At 42.9% G+C, this 18,636-nt stretch overlaps 2 protein-coding genes across 5 annotated transcripts in view; one reads left to right on the forward strand and one right to left on the reverse strand.

The window, feature by feature from the left end:
- Positions 1–449: 449 nt before the first annotated feature.
- anapc4 (anaphase promoting complex subunit 4) lies at positions 450–11,536 on the reverse strand. 2 transcript variants are annotated; one of them, XM_083648179.1, is made up of 28 exons: positions 11,412–11,536; positions 10,700–10,815; positions 10,507–10,612; positions 10,268–10,400; positions 10,094–10,168; positions 9,923–9,949; positions 9,543–9,587; positions 9,352–9,436; positions 8,251–8,349; positions 6,422–6,592; positions 6,277–6,341; positions 5,955–5,997; positions 5,698–5,774; positions 5,473–5,573; positions 5,313–5,364; positions 5,118–5,173; positions 4,570–4,616; positions 4,402–4,458; positions 4,259–4,315; positions 4,074–4,167; positions 3,807–3,904; positions 3,137–3,198; positions 3,007–3,045; positions 2,144–2,245; positions 1,938–2,006; positions 1,641–1,805; positions 1,036–1,159; positions 450–790 (listed from the first exon to the last, which is right to left on the reverse strand). In XM_083648179.1, the coding sequence occupies exons 2-28, from the start codon at positions 10,805–10,807 to the stop codon at positions 542–544; spliced, it is 2,406 nt and encodes an 801-aa protein (XP_083504305.1). In that variant the 5' UTR covers positions 10,808–10,815; positions 11,412–11,536; the 3' UTR covers positions 450–541. The 2 variants fall into 2 exon arrangements, with proteins under 2 accessions (XP_083504305.1, XP_083504306.1); XM_083648180.1 differs by lacking the exon at positions 6,277–6,341 and having other exon boundaries at positions 5,955–5,984.
- A 3,535-nt stretch (positions 11,537–15,071) lies between these two features.
- palld (palladin, cytoskeletal associated protein) overlaps positions 15,072–18,636 on the forward strand; it is a gene marked incomplete at its 5' end in the record, with an annotated part of 71,305 nt that continues 67,740 nt past the window's right edge. For all 3 annotated transcript variants that reach the window (XM_083648146.1, XM_083648148.1, XM_083648147.1), the window contains one exon: positions 15,072–16,063. In XM_083648146.1, coding sequence (XP_083504272.1) covers positions 15,072–16,063 — 992 coding nt within the window. The remainder of the gene's footprint in view (positions 16,064–18,636) is intronic.

Below are 18,636 nucleotides of genomic sequence, written 5' to 3' on the forward strand. Positions count from 1 at the left end.
TCATCACGTTCTGTAGCGGAGACGAGCACGTCACCAACACCTATTTGCGCGCTCACACAACACTCCCTATGCCTGCCTCACAAATTTCACGGTTAAAGAAGTTTCATTCCGTATAACTCTTAAATAATATCCAACTAACTGCTGCCTGAATACGTTTAAGCCTGATATTGATGTAAACTGCTCATTCTGTTAAGATCACCAGGGAATGTTGATTTGTTTTGGTATTGCTTATACAAGAAAAACAAATTGAAAGATGTCTCCAGATTCATAATTCATAATGTAAGGATTTTCTCTTTGATTTGAAAATGTTTTGATAGGTTTTACAGGCAATAATAGTAAATGAATAGAAAAGGGTAATTTATAGATACATAAGAATAAAAGTAACAACTCAAACAAAAATAGCAGTCTTATCAAAATATCTTTATTTCCATACACAAACATTGCCCCTAAAATGGTGTCAGAATGAAATATAGTGCTCACATATCATTGTGTAATGGAATAGAGTGGAGTCCTATATTACTGTTAAACTTGCTTCTGTCTCTTAGGGAGTGGAGTCGTAAGAGAGAGAGAGGTCTTCTTCTGACTCCAGATGCTCCTCAGCCGTTTGATACACTTCAAATGTCTTATCAGCTTCACCCTCAGCCACCTGCTCCCCTTCCACCTGGCTGGTCATCGACACATCCAGTCTGTCCTGGTCAGCGCTGGCGTTCTGCGACTCGCCTCCTTCTTCATCCTCCTCATCCTCCACGTCCATCTCAAAGACGCGAACGTGCCTCAGATTGGCACTCAGCTGAGAGAAAAATAAACCACAGGTACATTTTTGTAAGCAGCCTTTCTCCTATATTCATGCAGCAGTGGTGCTCCCACTGCTAGAAATGAGGAAAATGGTGAAAGTGCATCATCCAATTACCAAAACAAAGAAATACAGGAAGTCTAGTACAGGTCATTCACATGATTATATCTAATCCAGGTCCCAAAACCAAAAATCACCCTGCACAAACTGAAAAGGAAACACTGGAAGTAGACCAGACGTACCACACATGCCACTTTGCGGATTCCATTGACAGCTACAAACTGAGCCTTCATGTTCTCCAGGTCCCGCCACTGATTCCCCAACACCACGCTTTGGCAGGGGATAGCTCCACTCTGCTGGTCCAACCTGACAACACAGGTGACAAACAGTGTCCCAGTTACACACAGTCTCCACTGACTGTGTGTGCCATCACTGCCGTGGCCTGGCTCGTTCACTGCTGGCAGGTCTACTGCCTTTTCAGATCTTAATCATTCAGATGTTAATAGATTTTCTTACTTCCAGGGGAAAAAAGCATAATATTCTGTTTTCGTTATCAAAGTGACATCTACACGACTGTTCGGATAATAGTTGTCTCCCATTTGTTTCCCTCCCTTTTGCTGAAAATAAACATTGATTCTAAAGATAAAATGTACACTCTCACTATTTAAAACACATCTCCCACCACTGATGTAGTTCCACCCTTGGGTCAGTCAAGTGATTGAAAATGTAGCTTCCTTTGTCTGACAGCTTTATAAATGGCATATGTCTAGGTACTGAAACAGACTGGAGGTTGAGAGAGAGGAGGATTGTTGTTATGCAAGCGATATTCATAATGAGACACACACACCTGAGGCTCGGGTCCCAGATGAACTCAGTCTCACAGCTGAGGGCGGAGCTGAGAGGGAGCTGAGCCAGCACGTGCCCCCTGATCTCTTCTGGTCCTTGTAACACTACAGTTAGCATCTCATCGTCATAGAAACGAGCATCCAGGCAGCTGTACACCCAGTCAGGCCTGAAAAACAAATGGGCACTCCAAATCATGGTAGCAAACGCCTTCATTAGCAGAGGACAAAAGTATCACATTAGTTTGCATTTGTGTCCATTTAAAGAGTTTTGGGGTAAGAATGAGAGGCGAGGCACTCACTCATTGTCACCAAGATGGTGGCTAAGAACATTGCTCAGGTCAATCGACATAAGACTGTTGGGGATATGCCTGTGGGGGAAAAAAGCTATTAATAGTAGACATAGATATAGATATACAAAGACACACACACACTAGTATCGGTCCTAACAACCGACACCCCCCCCCCCCCCACACACACACACACACACACACGCACAGCAATCTACCTGGAGGGGTCTGTTCCCTTCCGCAACAGGTACAGCTTGCAGGGTGAAATCTCTGGCATGCAGAACACAACATAGTGTATATTGGCCTTCTTGTCATTCCACCTGGAAGACAACCCAATATTCCAAGTACATCATCAATACAAACCCCTGTCTGATGCACTCTTTTCACAGCAGCCATTTTGTATCTCAAAGTGTTGAGAAGGTTCCAGTCAAGGGATGAGGGACGGAGGTGCAGTGGATAAAGCTGTTGCCATTTACATCCCAAAGATCGCTGGATCAAATCCGGCCTGTCTAGTGAGGACTGAGAGATGCATCTGACTGATAGATGCTAGTGACCTCACCGGGATGTCATCATCCGCTGCGATGATGACATGGACCTTCCCGACATCATGTCATAGCGATGTCATATCGCCAATGACATAATCTCTATGGGCCAAACAGACGGTGATGTCATCATGAGCCAATGATGCACAATCACTAGCTTCCCGATGACATCATCAATGATGTCAGATCTCCTCTGCGTCCCGATTTCTAACAGACACACGGGGGGCGAGCACCGACTAACAATAACGAATCAGTGATCTCTCATGCGGATGATGCAATGAGCAGCAATTAAGTCAGATCGGCTGCCACAACCAGCCAGATCTTCCCAACAAAAGGCAGGGTAAACACAGGTGTAACCAAAACATTAATGATGGTTTCCAACTTCCATTCCATTTAGGTGTTCCAGTGCCGTGGCCCTCATCAATGTTATTGGTTGCGCCTGTGTTTACCTGCCTTTGAGACACAAAATAGCTGCTGTGAAAAGGGTATATTGTCACAGAGCAATACAAAGTTACAGCATGTTTGTGTTTTTTACGTACAAAGATGGAAGTTCAAAAAGTCGTGGAGTATTTTCAGAGCTGGAAAGACAGTAAACAAAAACAAATAAATACATATGTAAATTAATTCGATCACATTTCAATTCACATTAACGGAAAAATTAAAGCTTACCTCTCTGGCACAGTGTACAGGGGCAAAAACGCAGCCTGTTTTACAGACTTCCCAATTACTTCCTGCAAACAAACAAACAAATGAATGAATAAGTTAGAACACCACTGCTTGATTTGAGCAGTAATGTGAAATGCAGGGAGTTTTGTCAGTGCTGACACTGGACCCACCCGGATGCATTCAGCCTGGCTAAATCAATTACCTTTAAATCACTTCTCAAGACCCATTTGTAGTAAAAGGCCTTTCCGTAGTTTTACTTGTGTTGTCTGCTGTTGTTAATTATGTAATCCTATTAGCATTGGTATTAACTCAAATTAATTCTTACTCTCCCTTGTTTCCTTTACTGTCTGTTTGCTAAGCAATTTGTGGATTCTGTTTGGATAAGTGATATTAAGTGTATTATTATTTTGATTACACTTATGATGATGATGATTATGAAAGTAAGCCAGATACACATGGTTGGTTTATTTTCATGAGGGAATGTTAGAACCAAATAAATCAATTGTATATAAAGAATGAAAGGTGCACACACATGCAAGCACACACACACACACACACACACACACACACACACACACACACACACACACACACACACACACACACACACACACACACACACACACACACACACACACACACACACACACACACACACACACACACAACTTACCGCAGGTTTCTGTAGGCACAACTCAATCACACCTTCCATCATCCTCTTGACGAAGTGCAATGACTTTTGGGGATATGAGGGGAATAGCAACGGGCTCTCTAGACAAACCAGTCAAACTTAATCTGTTAATCATTGACAGTTCAGTAAAATCCCCCTGTCAAATAATCAAGACATGCTGTCTCACCAAACAGAACCTCTGACACCTCATTACAAAAGCTAAACAAATCACTAATTTGCTGCATGATTAGCACTAAGGTCATAGTTCACCCTTCAGGTGTGTGCTCTCCTGTAAGAACTTGAGCCACTGGTTTCCCTTGGTGTTGGGTGGAGACACGAGGTCCTCATCCTCATCCTTCAGGTACTGTAGCAATTTCCATCAGAAGAAAGCAGAACGATGTAAGACAATGGTTCCATTCAAAAACACTGGTAAGCACAAACAGAAATCCCCTTACCTGGCCAACTCGTTCTACGTTGAAGTACTTCCCCTTACGATCAAAGAGCTCTTCGTTCTGTTATTACACCAGAGAGCGATGAATGTCACTTTGTGAAAAGCTACAGAGATGTTAGAAATTAAAGTGCCATTATGTTGACTCACCTCGCTAAAATGCTCAGACAGGAAGTCGGCCACAAACGCAATGTCCTTCTGGGTCATCTGAGGGATTTACCAACGGTTTAAAATTGTATAATAATTTTAGGGGAAAAAACATCATCACACTCAAATCACACACATCTCTCTCTCTCCCTCTCATACTGTGTGTCTCACCTTGTTGAGCTCTGGTGGTACATGCTCCTCACACATTCTCAGCATAGCTGTGGGGAAAGAAAGTATCTTAAGTTAAAGGGCAGAAAAGCATGAGTTTTAATTAAACCATCTACTAAGCTCTTTACATCCTACTTCATGTCACATTGTATGAATGGAAAAATTACTCTGTTGTTTTTGTACCTAGAGCTGTGAAGAGCCACATGTGGCTCCTTTATGGGTAGTTGTGGCTCTTTTAAGTCCTACATAAAATAAATTAATAAATACAAATCTACAAAAAAAAATAAAGGGATGAAAGGGACTTTTTTGGATTGTGGCTCTTGCAAAAATTGTGTGTGTGTGTGTGTGTGGCTCCCGAGTAGGGCAAGGTTGCGTACCACTGACCTAGAACGATACATGTATGTATTCCACCACCTCTTGCACTGAATATGAGGTTCTGTTGTTCATGAGAGTGTGTTCCGATGTCACTATGTGAGCGTTAATACATCTGTGTCAATGTCACCAAGTTAAGGTCCTATACATTTACGCAAAAAAGTGATTTTGATTCTTACCTCCATACAGCCACCGGAAAAAGGCTTTGAAGTTTTTCATACTCTTGTCAATCACTCTGAGTGCGGGGGGGGGGAAGGATTATACACAGAGGAATGGCATACGGGAAGAAAAGGGGAACACTATTTACGATAGCAACAACAAGAACATTAGTAACAGTTCAAGAGGTATATCGATTCAGAAGTAGTCAAACTCACTGTAGAAGTTCATTGGCTTTCAGAGAAAAGGAACCCACAGCTGTAATGGCATCTGAAAACATAATGCACGCACACACACACAGAGATATGGATTTTTGATTATTGATGATATCAAAGAGCTTATATTAAGTCTCAGTCATGCAGATGAAGGAAATGGTACCTTCTATGGCTGCAGAGTCCAGACCCAGGGGCTGAAACTTCTGTTTCCATAGAGACATGCCCTTCACCTCACTGAGGTGGTACAGCAGTGCCTCAGAGCCACTAGAGATAGAAAGGGGGGGGGGGGGGACAGATAGACAGACAGAAGGAACAGTGTTAACTGAGAGAAGTCCAGGCAGCAGTTGAAGTGAGGCAAGGTGGTCAAAGGATAAAGAAGATTGTGTACCTCTGCAGGTGGCTGATCACTAGCTTCTGGATGCTGGAGTAAGAGGACTCTATGGATTGGCCAAGCTTCTTAAGCCCCTATGATATACAGTAAATGACAGATATACCACTTTGCTACCAAATGCATCTGTAATACAATATCATAAAATTATCAACAACAAAAGATGGAAACATTTGAAGATGGAAAGAGTAAACTGCAGATAGATTCAAGTTGGAGGATTAAGAGCAGCAGTTATTTACACCACCTGTTCTGCTCACCTTGACAGTCAGCTGGTTCATGAGAAGAGCCTGCAGTTCAGGGCTGAATGAAAGCCAGGAGAAGTTACAATCTTTCCTACAATCACCCATGTTTTATCTTTAAAAAATAATAATCCAGGAGCAACTTTCTGCAAATGGAGATAGCGTCCTAACACTAAAAGCTGTTAGATGAGACAGAGATCTTTTGTTACCATCTACAGGACACTCAAAGTATTGCAGTCAAAATAGGAGTCACCCACCACAGGATAGCTCACAAGATACTGTGTGACAATCTGTTGTTATGCAAATCGAAAAATGTAGAGATGGCATTTTCGTTCCTCACCTTGATTGCCCCCACAGCAAAAGGTCCAGAAATTCATCTTGAACTTGAGTGCTTGTGTTCTTTTCCTAAAAATATGTAATAATAATAATAAAAATGCACGTTTCTCTTTTTTCTGTATTTTAGAAAATAAACCATCACTACTGACCTGAACAAATTTGGTGAGTCGAAGATCCATCTGCATGAGGATGTCCTCCCATGCCTCACACATACATGTGAGGGAAAGGCGCAGGTACTGCAGCAGGGTGGAGATGTGGGTGAACTTGCGTGCCATCCTGGTGACCTCGGGCAGACAGTCAGACAACAGACCTGTATCTAGCTGGAAGACGTACACCACAGGCGTAGTGAGCAGATGAACAGTCAGACAACCAGTGTTGTGCAAATTCACACGTTACAAGAGCTAGCTCAAAGTTCAGATCACACAGATTAAAATGAACTAGTTCACATTCATAGTTCACAATTTAGAATTTTGTACTAAGTTCACAGACCCAAAAAATTAGCAGTTCATTTGACTTTTTTTTTCTTTTTTAAAGTCGCGGCTCGTTCAGGTTAATTGGCTCTCCTCTCTCCCGTGGCTGTGGAGTTTGGTTCGAGACCTCACAGACATTGGCATCAACATTTAGTGCACGAGCGTCAAGTCAGCCAGAATGTTAAAAGTAGGTCTTTAGGGCTTTCAAAATAAAACTCTTTTGTAACGTTCGTTAACCTTAATATTAATTTTGAGTAAGCTTTACAGCCAGTTTCACTATATGTAATTTTAACATCAGTATTTTGATACAAGGTTTGCTGTTTCGTTCGTTGAAATAGGCTACCTTTTTTCTCCAAAGGTGAGAATTTGAATTTTATTCTGAATTTCCGTTGCTAGTCTGGGATTGTTGCTGTCTTAAAACACCTCCCCACTAGGGGTGGGAATCGCTGAGTAGCTCACGATACGATATCGTCACGATACTTGGCCCTCGATAACGATATTATCACGATACAGCGATACTGCGATAATCGATATATTGGAAGACGATACATCACGATACCTATGTAACTGAAGAGAAAAAAATACCCCTAAAAGGCAAGAAGCAGGTATTATGTATTTATTAGCAGAATTGACATGAACTCTCTGAGTTCACTCACTCACTCATACCATTTTCGATACCACGGAGGAAAAGTTACACATTAAGTCTTTTTATTATTATTATTAAAACAAGAAAACCTATATAACCTACCTACCTATATAATTTCTAAAAGTAGATATTAATGATCAAACATTTCCATTCATGTAGCCTACAGTATTTATGTTTTTGTTTCAACTACAAACATAAATAAACGTCAACTTGAAACTATGTTTCAACTACCACACACAGCATAATATTTTAGCCTGTTTATTGGAAAAATAAATAAATAATAATAATAATAATAATAAACATATCGATACTTGGTGCCAGTGTATCGATAACGTATCGCAAGTGGAAATATCACGATACCGTGAGTATCGATATTTTCTCCCACCCCTACTCCCCACACACACCGCTGTCTGTGTGTGTCTCTGCATATGAGCTGCCCAAGCCGCGCCCGCGGTAGACAGAGAAGAGAGAGAAGCACGGAGGGAGACGGCAGCATTGTGGCGAAAAGACAGCAAAACCTGTTTTTTTTCTTATGTAAATTACCACACGTATGTAAGCACATTGGGCAATTATCGAGGTCACAGAAGAGCGAGAAAAGAACGACAGCATTGTTAACTCCCTCCCACAGGTGTTAACAACGCTCACTGTACGTTCATGTATTTGCAAAAGTATGAGCTTGTTCAATGAACTGCGCTCTTTTAGTGCGTTCATGCAACACTGCAGACAACAGAACTGTATCCAGCTGGAAGACAGAGAGCACAGGCGTAGTGAGCAGATGAGCCAAAGAGGATCATTACAGTCGCAGCAGAATGACAGGACACGCGGGGAAAGCAGAAGGAAGAAAACCTTTCATCTGGCTTACCTGAATGTAGCAAATCTCTCTCACAGACCGGACCTCTGTGATGACAGACAGGGACTTGAGATCGCTGGACAGACTCAGGCTGCGACACATTCCTGGAACCTGGAGAAAATTGTGTTAAAGGAACAAGAGACAATTGATATCATAAACCAACCAATCTTATCATTATAATAGGGCTGGGAGATAATTCAATATACCGTAAAATTCCGCACTATAAGCCGCACCGGAGTATAAGCCGCACCTGCAAAATTGCCTGTTTGTTACATATATAAGCCGCACCGGACTATAAGCCGCGGGTGTTTTAATGGTTTTTTTTTTATTTATTGTGTTTTAATGTTTAATTACCATATGTAAGGGTTCATGCACAGAGGGGATTGTCGGGAAAGAGATGGCTGTTTGAGGAAGCTCCCATTTATTAACATTTCAACAAAACAACATAACACAACACCACCTGTGTTTTTTTTTACAGTGCACACAGTGTCCGCGGTGTGGTGAAAAGAGGGCAAGAGAGGAAATTAAAACAGAAGTGGATTTATAGTTAGAAAGAGTGCTAAAAAAGAGATTTTTTTTTTTTTTTTTTTTTTGAAAAAATCCATAGATAAGCCGCACCGGACTATAAGCCGCAGGGGCCAAAAAAGCCCAAAAAACGGGGGAAAAGCCGCGGCTTATAGTCCGGAATTTACGGTAATCATTTATCGTCTTTCGGTGGAATCATATCGTGATGATATGACGATATTTTAATATCGTGACACACATTTCTACTGTCTAAATTCATGATGACAAGCACATTTTCTCTCATACAATGATGTATGGTAGGAATATGATTTGAATATTTATTGTTTTAATTTACATCACACCTAACATTACCATTCGGTTCAATGAGATGAACATTAATTTGATTATTTAACAAGATTTTGTATAGATGAACTATATCCTGGATTGATTGTGATTATGATTATTAAATGTAACTTCAGATACAATATCTGCAGGCACTAATCTCTTTCAATAAACCAATCTATCAGTCTAAACCTGATTTATAGAAGTGCTTCAAAGATGCAGTCAAATAGCCTGGACAACTGTAATGAATGAGTTAAAGAATCGTACCCCAGGTAAAGTGGCAATCTTGTACATCCCATAGGCATAAAGCTCTACAAAGCCAGAGCCTCCTCCAAGAACAAGTACATTCAGTCTGTGTAAAGACAACATCACAAACAACACACAACATTAATAAAGAATCAGAATCTGTTATTCCATGCATCTAAATGTGTATGGGCTGCGCATTAGGCATCACTTACCTGACTTCTCCCAGGAGATTCATTATCTCATCAGACTTTTCCTCACTGTAACACAGATGGTTGTAACACTTTTATGACTTTTGAAGCGTTTATTGAAAATCGCATTTAAAAATAAAAACGCATTTATGCTTTGAAAATCAAAAAAGTGGTCCTCATTTGTGAAGATTATCTTGCTGAACACAAGGTTAGCTGTTTCATAAACTTTTGTTAACTACATCCCTTATTTCAAGCCTTTAACCAAAATCCCCATACAAAAATACCATTGACTTTTACACGTAGTAACTGGAAGTGCCAACATCCAGGTCTTCCGGCCTTATTCCTGCGGTACTGTAGACAACTGATATAGAACTAATCAGTCGCTCATGAAAATATTCCCTTACCTGAATATCTTTGATGTTGTGCTATAGCTGGGTGTAAAAAGGAACAGAAAAAAGGGGAATAAATTAGAACAGCATTCACTGCCCTGCAATCAGACATGTTGCCCTTTCCTGGCCCAAGCCAGGACAACAGCATTAGATGGTAATCAAATGAACAAGCAATGCTCTTATTACCTTTTAGGAAGTGCTGGTAATTTGGGAAGAAAAAGTTTGGATTCATCTTCAGAGTTGTAGAAGGAGCTGAGGGCACTGAAACACAAATCAGTTGTTAGCATACAGACAAGATACTATAGTTATTCTTGAAAACTAGAGGTCATTCCTGCTACTGATCCCCAAGTCTATGCATACCTGCTCTCTTCGATCACCTCCATCCAGTGCATGCAGCTTACAGGACTCTGAACTGGAAACAGGTGGAGGATCTCTGCTTTCTCAACATCACACAGGACCACCTGCTTGGTGTCTCCAACGCTGAAGGCCAGGACTGTCAATAACACAGAGAAAACATAACACATCATGATTCCATTAATAAGCAGTAACCTTAATTAGACTGGCAAAGATGCACTCATTCATTTTCTGCAATTTCTTACTTTTGCCATCAGGTCTCCATGCAAGGGCAGTGATCTCCTTGCCAGTGTACTCATTGGGTGGCAAGCTCCAAACACGTTGGAAATTGGCCAACCGATGTAGTAGCAGCTGCAGACAGACATAAATGTTAAGATGATAAAACTGTGTAAACTTGTTCCACATTGGATGGCAAAGTTAACTGTTTTTTAAGCGTACTTCTCCAGTAGTGTTTGCCAGAGCAATGAGATCCCTTTTGGGAGACCATGCCATACACAGCACAGGGTTGGGAAGTTGCTTCTCTCCCACTTGCCGGAAGGCAGGCATTTTTTACCCTGGAAATTGTGAGAAAGTATTCATATCAGTGGTTAGCTGCTACACGTCACACACATCGACATCTCAATGGTCTCACACACATAAAGTTGCATTAAGTCAAGTGATGAGGCGGCTAATACTGGATGACAGCTAACCCTTTGTCATAGTCTCCATGCTACCTGTGTAGCTTCTGCTTGTATCCAACTACGCTCTCTCTCTCTCTCTAGAGATATGTGTGTGTGTGTGTGTGTGTGTGTGTGTGTGTGTGTGTGTGTGTGTGTGTGTGTGTGTGTGTGTGTGTGTGTGTGTGTGTGTGTACATATATAGGGAGAGAGAGAGAGCAGCTAGCTAGAAACAGACAACACAGCTACTCATAGCATCATAGCAAGGAAGTAACTGATAAACAGATCAACTGACTCACAGTTTAGTAACACCCTTCATTGTTAACAAGTCGAGTCGACTAACTACTAAGTTACCACTGACTACGGTATTCCAACGTTAGCTACTTTGTTAGCCGGGTCGGTTAGGAAATGTCCCTGCAGCTTCACACAGCCGAGCTGTCTACTATCTCACCGTGCGGGATATTATTTATGGAAGCAAAATGAGTACAACATACCGTAATGAAACGCGGAAGCGTCAAACAAACGCTGCCCAACTAAATTGGAGTTTATTTAGAATTTCTTCATGAAGCGTTAGCTTGTGTTTTTACAATTACGCGGACAGCGCCATCTTTTCCCTTCCACCAATCATTGTGGAGCAACGGAAAGCATGAGAAGACAATTTGCTCAGTGGGAAAACGCAAACAGGAAATAGCCCAACTAGACCATGCTCCATGGTGGCCTAGAATGGTGACCAAACAATTTTGTTATTTATGTCACTCGATGGATTTATGTTCTTAATGAGAGAAAAAGTAATAAGGAATCCTATGAGGGGAAGTTTGCAAATCACCAATACCGGTAAATATGATCCTACAAAACACACACTAGGTGAATAGGGTAAAAAAAATATTATTATTATTATTATTATTATTATTATTATTATTATTATTATTATTATAATAATAATAAATATCACATGAAACTTCCTCAGTTGATTACACTAAGACAAATACTTTTTGTATGACAAGTTTTCTGAAATTGCATGTTTAATTGGGGTAAGATGTGGGGCTCAGTAGACGTGTGTGTGTGTGTGTGTGTGTGTGTGTGTGTGTGTGTGTGTGTGTGTGTGTGTGTGTGTGTGTGTGTGTGTGTGTGTGTGTGTGTGTGTTTGCGTGTGCGTGTGCGTGCGAACACGCCCATGCGTGCATCTCTAGGTACGTAGACACTGATACATAGAGTTGTTACAGTGGAAATTCCTTCCTGACTTGTCACTACCACTTAACTGTAATCAGTAGATTGTGGAAGAACCAGAATAGCTCTGATAGCTCTATATGTGATAGTGGCCTACAAATAGACCAAGTGAGGCTGTGTGGTCCACGACTGTCTGCGCCCTCCTAACCCACTGATTTGGCAGTAGGTCTTGGCCATCTTTCTCTGGTACAAGCAAATAAGAAAACAGTTAATATGGTAGCAGTCCAATAGCCTACTTCAGTGTGGCAGGCCCGGGAGAGTGGCGACAATTTACTAAATGCTAATGCTCTTTCTCCTTTTCAACCCTTTAGCATTGAACTTGGCCAAACATAGCTGTGACCCTTGACCACCACACCAACTGTGCAGAATCCTCCCATGCCCAGTTTGGGACAACTTGCATGTAGACAACAGCTAAGTGGTGCGTCTGGGGTCATGAGGTCCACTCAGCTGGTCACGGTGATAAGTGACAAGACAAAGCTGTCATGCTCCTGTTTGCTCTGCGCTAGACGAACGAACGGGGTCATCCCTATGTTCCCCGGGTCCTATGTTCCCTGGGTCCTATGTTCCCCGTTTTTCCCAAATGGTGTCCACCCGCTATGCCGACCACCCGCAATGCCGACCTTAGGTTTAGGCGTGGGGGTGGGAGAGGTTAGGTTTTGGGTTAGGGTCTGGGGGAGGTTAGGTTTAGGCATGGGGGTAGGTTAGGTTTGGCGTGGGGGCTGGGAGAGGTTAGTGAAAAACGGGGAATATAGAACCCGGGGAACATAGAACCCGGGGAACATAGACATGATCCCGAACGAACCACAACCCTGCAGGTAGGCCTGGCCAATATCTCCCCACTAACCCAAACCCCTGGTTATAATAGTGGCAGATGCACAATGTGCAGGTGAATGAGGGAGCTTCTGAATATTGCATGGCCATTGGTTGTATTGTCTTAATAGCGCTGCAGTCCTATGTATTGTGGGTGTGTGGTGTCAAATATTACAACCTACAGCCTGTAGTGAATTGTATTTATTGAGGCATGCCTTTATTCAGTACCGTGTTGACAGTATGTCATTCAGACTGCAGCATTAGCTTCACTACCTTCTGTTCCCCTGGACCCCCTTCCCTCTCTCTCTCTTTTTTTCCAGTATTCTGGCTGTGAAACCTGAGCCACGGGCCAAATTTAGCCCCACACAGTGAGCAGTGAGAGCCTGGGACAGATGGGACAGCAGGCCACTGCAGAGTGGACCCTGAACCTGAGCGTTCCTGTTCACTGCCTGATCAGTAAGGCTGCTTTTCTCAAAAGGGACGCTGCTTTTCAGCAGATTCTCTGTTAATAAACAAGAGAAAGCTGGAACCACTCAAGCAGGACAAAGCATTTGAACAAAGCCCACTTGAAGGTACGTTTTGCCCTATTTTCTTTCCGAGACTTTAGTGGCATTTTATGTGTTTTGTTGCTGTTTTTGTTTAAGAAGGATTTGTAATGACAAAATATCACCTAAAACCTTTAGCAATAAAGCTGTAAAAAAAAAGTCATTATATGTCAACGTTAATGGAAACATGCTCTTTTCAATCATCATTTGTCAATCATCTTATTGTCAGGTCTAGTTTATATAGGTGTATATAGGTCAGTATAGGTCAGGTGTATATATTAAAATATACCTGAAATATTTAAGTATGTGATATAGATATTTAATAATAGTGTTTATTCAATCTAAGAAGAATAGTAAATATAGCCGACGCCCCTCTGCCATTAACAACATTGAGAGTTATCATTCTGTCAATCGACCTCAATATTTAAATGATTTTCCACATTCATATGTAATCAATGCTACATTGTTATCGTTTTTCCTCTGATGATTGGAGGCTTTGAAGGAGAATGTGTTTGTCTGTCCCCCTTGTGTTTTAGCCTGTGTGTGTGTGTGCGTGCGTGCGCGCGTGTGTGTGTGTGTGTGTGTGTGTGTGTGTGTGTGTGTGTGTGTGTGTGTGTGTGTGTGTTCGTTCTGAGGTAGTGTCTGAGTTTAAAGGACCTCTCCTGTGCCGAGAGGCGGGGTTGCACTGCTGCTGTGAAACATAGCCCAGGGGATTAAAAATAACAACAGCTGGTCTTCAGGACGCCATGAGGGACTGAGTGTCACGCTCTGTCATATCTGTAGCAACAGTGACACAACGTATATCCAAACTCAAGCATAAAGAGATCAGTCCTACAGAAATAAATCCCTTTTAGCTACAGTACTCACATGTGACATTTTACATCTGAAGCAAAAAGTGAGACTCTCATACATTAGTACTATGCTCACAAGTAAAGATGCGTCACATGACGTAAATGCACACATGTGGTCTCATGGCTTATGTTTGATTATGGCGTAGCATGCCCTCTGCTTCTGATAACTGCTTTTCGATAACATCAATGCTATTGGACCTACACTGCCTACAAGCCAGAACAATATTGTCATAAAAACTTTATTTCTGTTTATTTGGAGTAAAACAAATCTGAGATGGGTGTAGCAAGGAAAATAATGACCAAGTAAATGGACCGATAGAGATGGAGCTAGTGCAGAAATGCCAGTCATGTCTACTATGACCTAACTAAAGGCCCTTACTAATACCCACCAACTGTGTCCAGAGGCCTGAGTCATCCTGCCACAACTGTGTGTGTGTGTGTGTGTGTGTGTGTGTGTGTGTGTGTGTGTGTGTGTGTGTGTGTGTGTGTGTGTGTGTGTGTGTGTGTGCGTGTGTGCACGTGCGAGGGCAGCTGAGGCACTAGTTATTATTGTAAGGTCTGTTTTTAAGCATGATTCCTTTTCTGTTATAGGAGTGTGTCTATCATTTCCCTCGTACTGATGGTTATCTCAGGTCTGAACTGGACTCTCAACAATGTGTATGTGTGTAATGATGTGTATGTGTGTAATTGTTGCTTAGTGAGAGTTGATGTGTATTTCAGGATGCAGGACGGGAGTTGGAATCAGCCACTCCCCATCTCCCTGCTTCGAAAGGACCCGGCAGGGGGCGGGACTTTGGAGGGCGATGGGGGTGTGTTTTCGGAAGCGTCCTCTGATGGGGACCTCTATCTGGACTCTGTGGCAGATGGAGACGGGGACTTTGCTGATCTTACTGCCTTCCTCAGTGCAGATGAGATTCATCGTAGCTTGGACCTGGCCCTGGAGGCCTTCGGCGGCGCAGGTGAAACCGGGAGTCCATATCCCACTAGTCCTTTACCCCAGGAGCAGGTTCTCCATCCTCTCCCCTCCCTCCCTACTTTCTCCACCCCTGTCCAGACGACTGAACAACTGACCAAAAGCCCAAACCTGCACCACCAGCAGACCAAAGCCCCCTGCCCAGATGACAGCGTCTCAGTCAAAGTCTCCTCCAGCCAGAACGTCCTCCTCAGCAGGCCCATACAGGCCTCCAGTGAAGCTCCGGCCTCTGCTGAGAAGTTTGTCTGCCACAAGTCCATCATGCCAATGTATAAGCAGGATAAGCCTCGGCTGGTTCATGAAGGCCTGGAGCTGAATGGCCGGGCCTCAGCCACAGAGTTCTGTAGCCGCGCTGCCACTTTTATCGAGGAGCTGTCCTCCATCTTCAAAGGTTCTGCTCGCCTGGAGCAGCAGGGCGACGAGGACTCCTCCTCTCCCGACAGCGGCTACCTGTCTCCAAAGAGCCAGCGGCCGGTCCCACAGGGCTCCATCTCTGCTCCCCCTCAGCCTCTCAGCCAGCAAGAGGAGGCACAGGACAGCCAGCCAGCCGTGGCTCCGCAGCTAGCAGGCTCAGTGGAAGAGACAGGGACTATAAGGTACCAGCAGTCTGGAGCTCAGAGCACATCTTGGCCTCTGTCCCCGCCTCACTTCTCCCAGAAGCTGAAGAGTCAGGAGGTGGCAGAAGGAACCCCCATTCGTCTAGAGTGCCGAGTCGGAGGAAACCCCCTGCCACTAGTCAGGTAAGGTTTGACCTGATTCATATTACTTTATTGGTCAGTGTACGTACACAGTACATTGAGTTTGTCTTTTTGCATATTCCTTCTTAGATACACACACACACACACACACACACCAATTGTGGCCTGCTGACCGATTTTAAGCGGCCCACGGCTTGTATCTCAAAATATACTATATGTGGCCCTCAACACAGTAAGCAAGCATAAATTTTGTAGACAAGTACCAAGTAGGAACTAATGTTGTCAGATGGTAAACAAAATCCTTAGAGTACAATTTTTTTGTATGTGATTTTTTTAATAACCCATATGATGGGAGAAGCAGCTGTCCCCCCCCCCCCGGTATTTTCACATTATCTAATCTGGCCCCCTTTCAAAAAAGTTTGTGTGTTTGTGTTTATGCCAATTGGCTAAAAGGGGGCGGGTGGTCAAAATTTGAAATGCAGGATGGCAGGGGCAGAGGGCTGAAATTTGGCATGGACGTCAAGTGTGTGAAGGTGTGTGTTGTGTTCATGCCAATTGGCTAAAAGGAAGCAATGTGTGTGTGTGTGTGTGTGTGTGTGTGTGTGTGTGTGTGGGGGGGGTGGGGGGGGTGGGGGGGGGGGGGGGTTGAAATGCAGGGTGGCAGAGGCAGAGTAGGGTGGGCTGCCCTTGCCGTCCTGCATTTTGGAAATTTGCACATGTGGTCAGTGGTCACAGCTATTGCAAATTCGCGCTTAGTTTATAGCTACCTGTTGCTGTCTTTTAAAAACCTCTTATCTCCATCGTGTTGACTTTTAAGGAACTAATAAAAACAGCCTTGTTTTCCACTTGATCACCATGCCTTTTGAGCTTTAAAGCAGGGCTCTTCTTCAACCTTTTTCAGCCCAAAGGAGCCCTTGGTTCATATAGAAACAAAGCAGGGATCCCCTACGATTAAAAATAGTGGCCTATAATAACATTTATAATCTAGGGATCACCAGGATATCAGGATTGACACTTCTTTTTATTAATGTTTTTATTAATATATTACATTAATAAAGCAAGGCATAAACAATGTGTTTCACATTATTGCTTCATCAGATTCGCTTTGTAAATAATTTTTGTCAAAAGTAGCTTATTATTGCCTATTAATGCTTGGAATTTACTCTATTATTATTTTTGTCTAAAATACATTTTTAAAATTTCCCACAAACTACTTTGACAAAGATTGCTGGACCCCCTGCAGTAGCTCTGCAGACCACCTGGCTGCCCCGGACCATGTGTTGAAGACCACTGCTTTAAAGGGCTTGTGGTTCCCAAACTGGGCTACGCGTACCCTTAGGGGTACGTGGAGGTACTAGTGGTACTTGAGAGAAAGTGGAAAATGGAAAAATGTAAGAATAATTCATGAAGATAGATAGATAGATAGATAGAAAGGTATGTATGAGAGACCATGATTGATATTCCTGGAATATTCTGAAAGGCTTGATAATGATTATTCTAACTTCACTGGTTCACTGGAGCGTCTGGAGGTAGGTCACTGTTGTGATAAGTAGTTGTATGAATACCTGGTTGTTTCCTTATTAAAAGGTCAAAGGATGGCTGGAGCATAGTGAAATAAGATAAGTCAACATTATAGTAAACAAATTAAGAGAGTTTGATTCCACAATGTTGACTAAAATGGTCGAAGAATACACTGTACTATGAGCAGACCTTCATGTCACAGTGTCAGTGATATTGAGCAGACCGTGCTTTCACAGATAGGCTCGCTGGCTTAGCCGTTGGAGATAAGGTGAGTTAGCGGAGGTGGGTGTTGTTGTGTGTTGACAAGCTCCCTTCTGGACCAACTGCTATTGGGTTGGGGGACTTCCACTCTGTGTAAGCGGATTTGTCACTCAGTAGGCTACCTTGGCCAGTTGGAACAGAGGCGCTGTCAGGTCAGAGAGTTTCTGCCTGGATGCACTACTACTCCATTTGAGACGCCTTCTGCTCCTGGTTATTTACACCAGTCCATAAGTAAACTAAAAATACCCTCCTCTCTTGTTTCTAGAAGTGTCAACCTCAAAGCTCAGTCAAGTTGCTGTTTACTATGTAGCCACACCTGAACTAATTCAAGTTCTATTAAATGCATACTATTTGAATATGATGCTTTCATTACGGAGTCCTTCCGTGTTTGGTTCTGTGTGTGAATGTGAGTGTATAGTTCCTCCTTGGAGTTGATAGTTCAGCTTTTCTGACTGAGGATCAGACTCTGGACTGGGTGAGGAATCCAGTGTTCATATGGATCCCCTTTGAGTGTGAGGGTGTTTTGGGCAGCTCTAGTCCATTTAGGAGTGTGTGTAATCCACAAGACGTAACGCCGCCCGGAGGCCTGGAGGCCTGGGACATGTATATCTCTGGCCGGCTATAAGGGGCCTCTTCTACGGCTGTATAAATAGTCTCCAGGCCAACAGGAGCCAGGCGCAGGAATGCAGGCAATGCAATGACAAGGCGTTTTCATTCACTGCTCTCTCCACCTCTCCACACCTTCTTGGGGAATATGAAGGTAGTGTGTAGTGTGTTTTTCCACAGGGAAACAGGAGAGTGGAGACACTGTGGCAGACTGCTGATATTGTATA

The sequence above is a fragment of the Poromitra crassiceps genome, assembly GCF_964638095.1.
Source record: "Poromitra crassiceps genome assembly, chromosome: 12".
Classification (NCBI taxonomy): Eukaryota; Metazoa; Chordata; class Actinopteri; order Beryciformes; family Melamphaidae; genus Poromitra; species Poromitra crassiceps.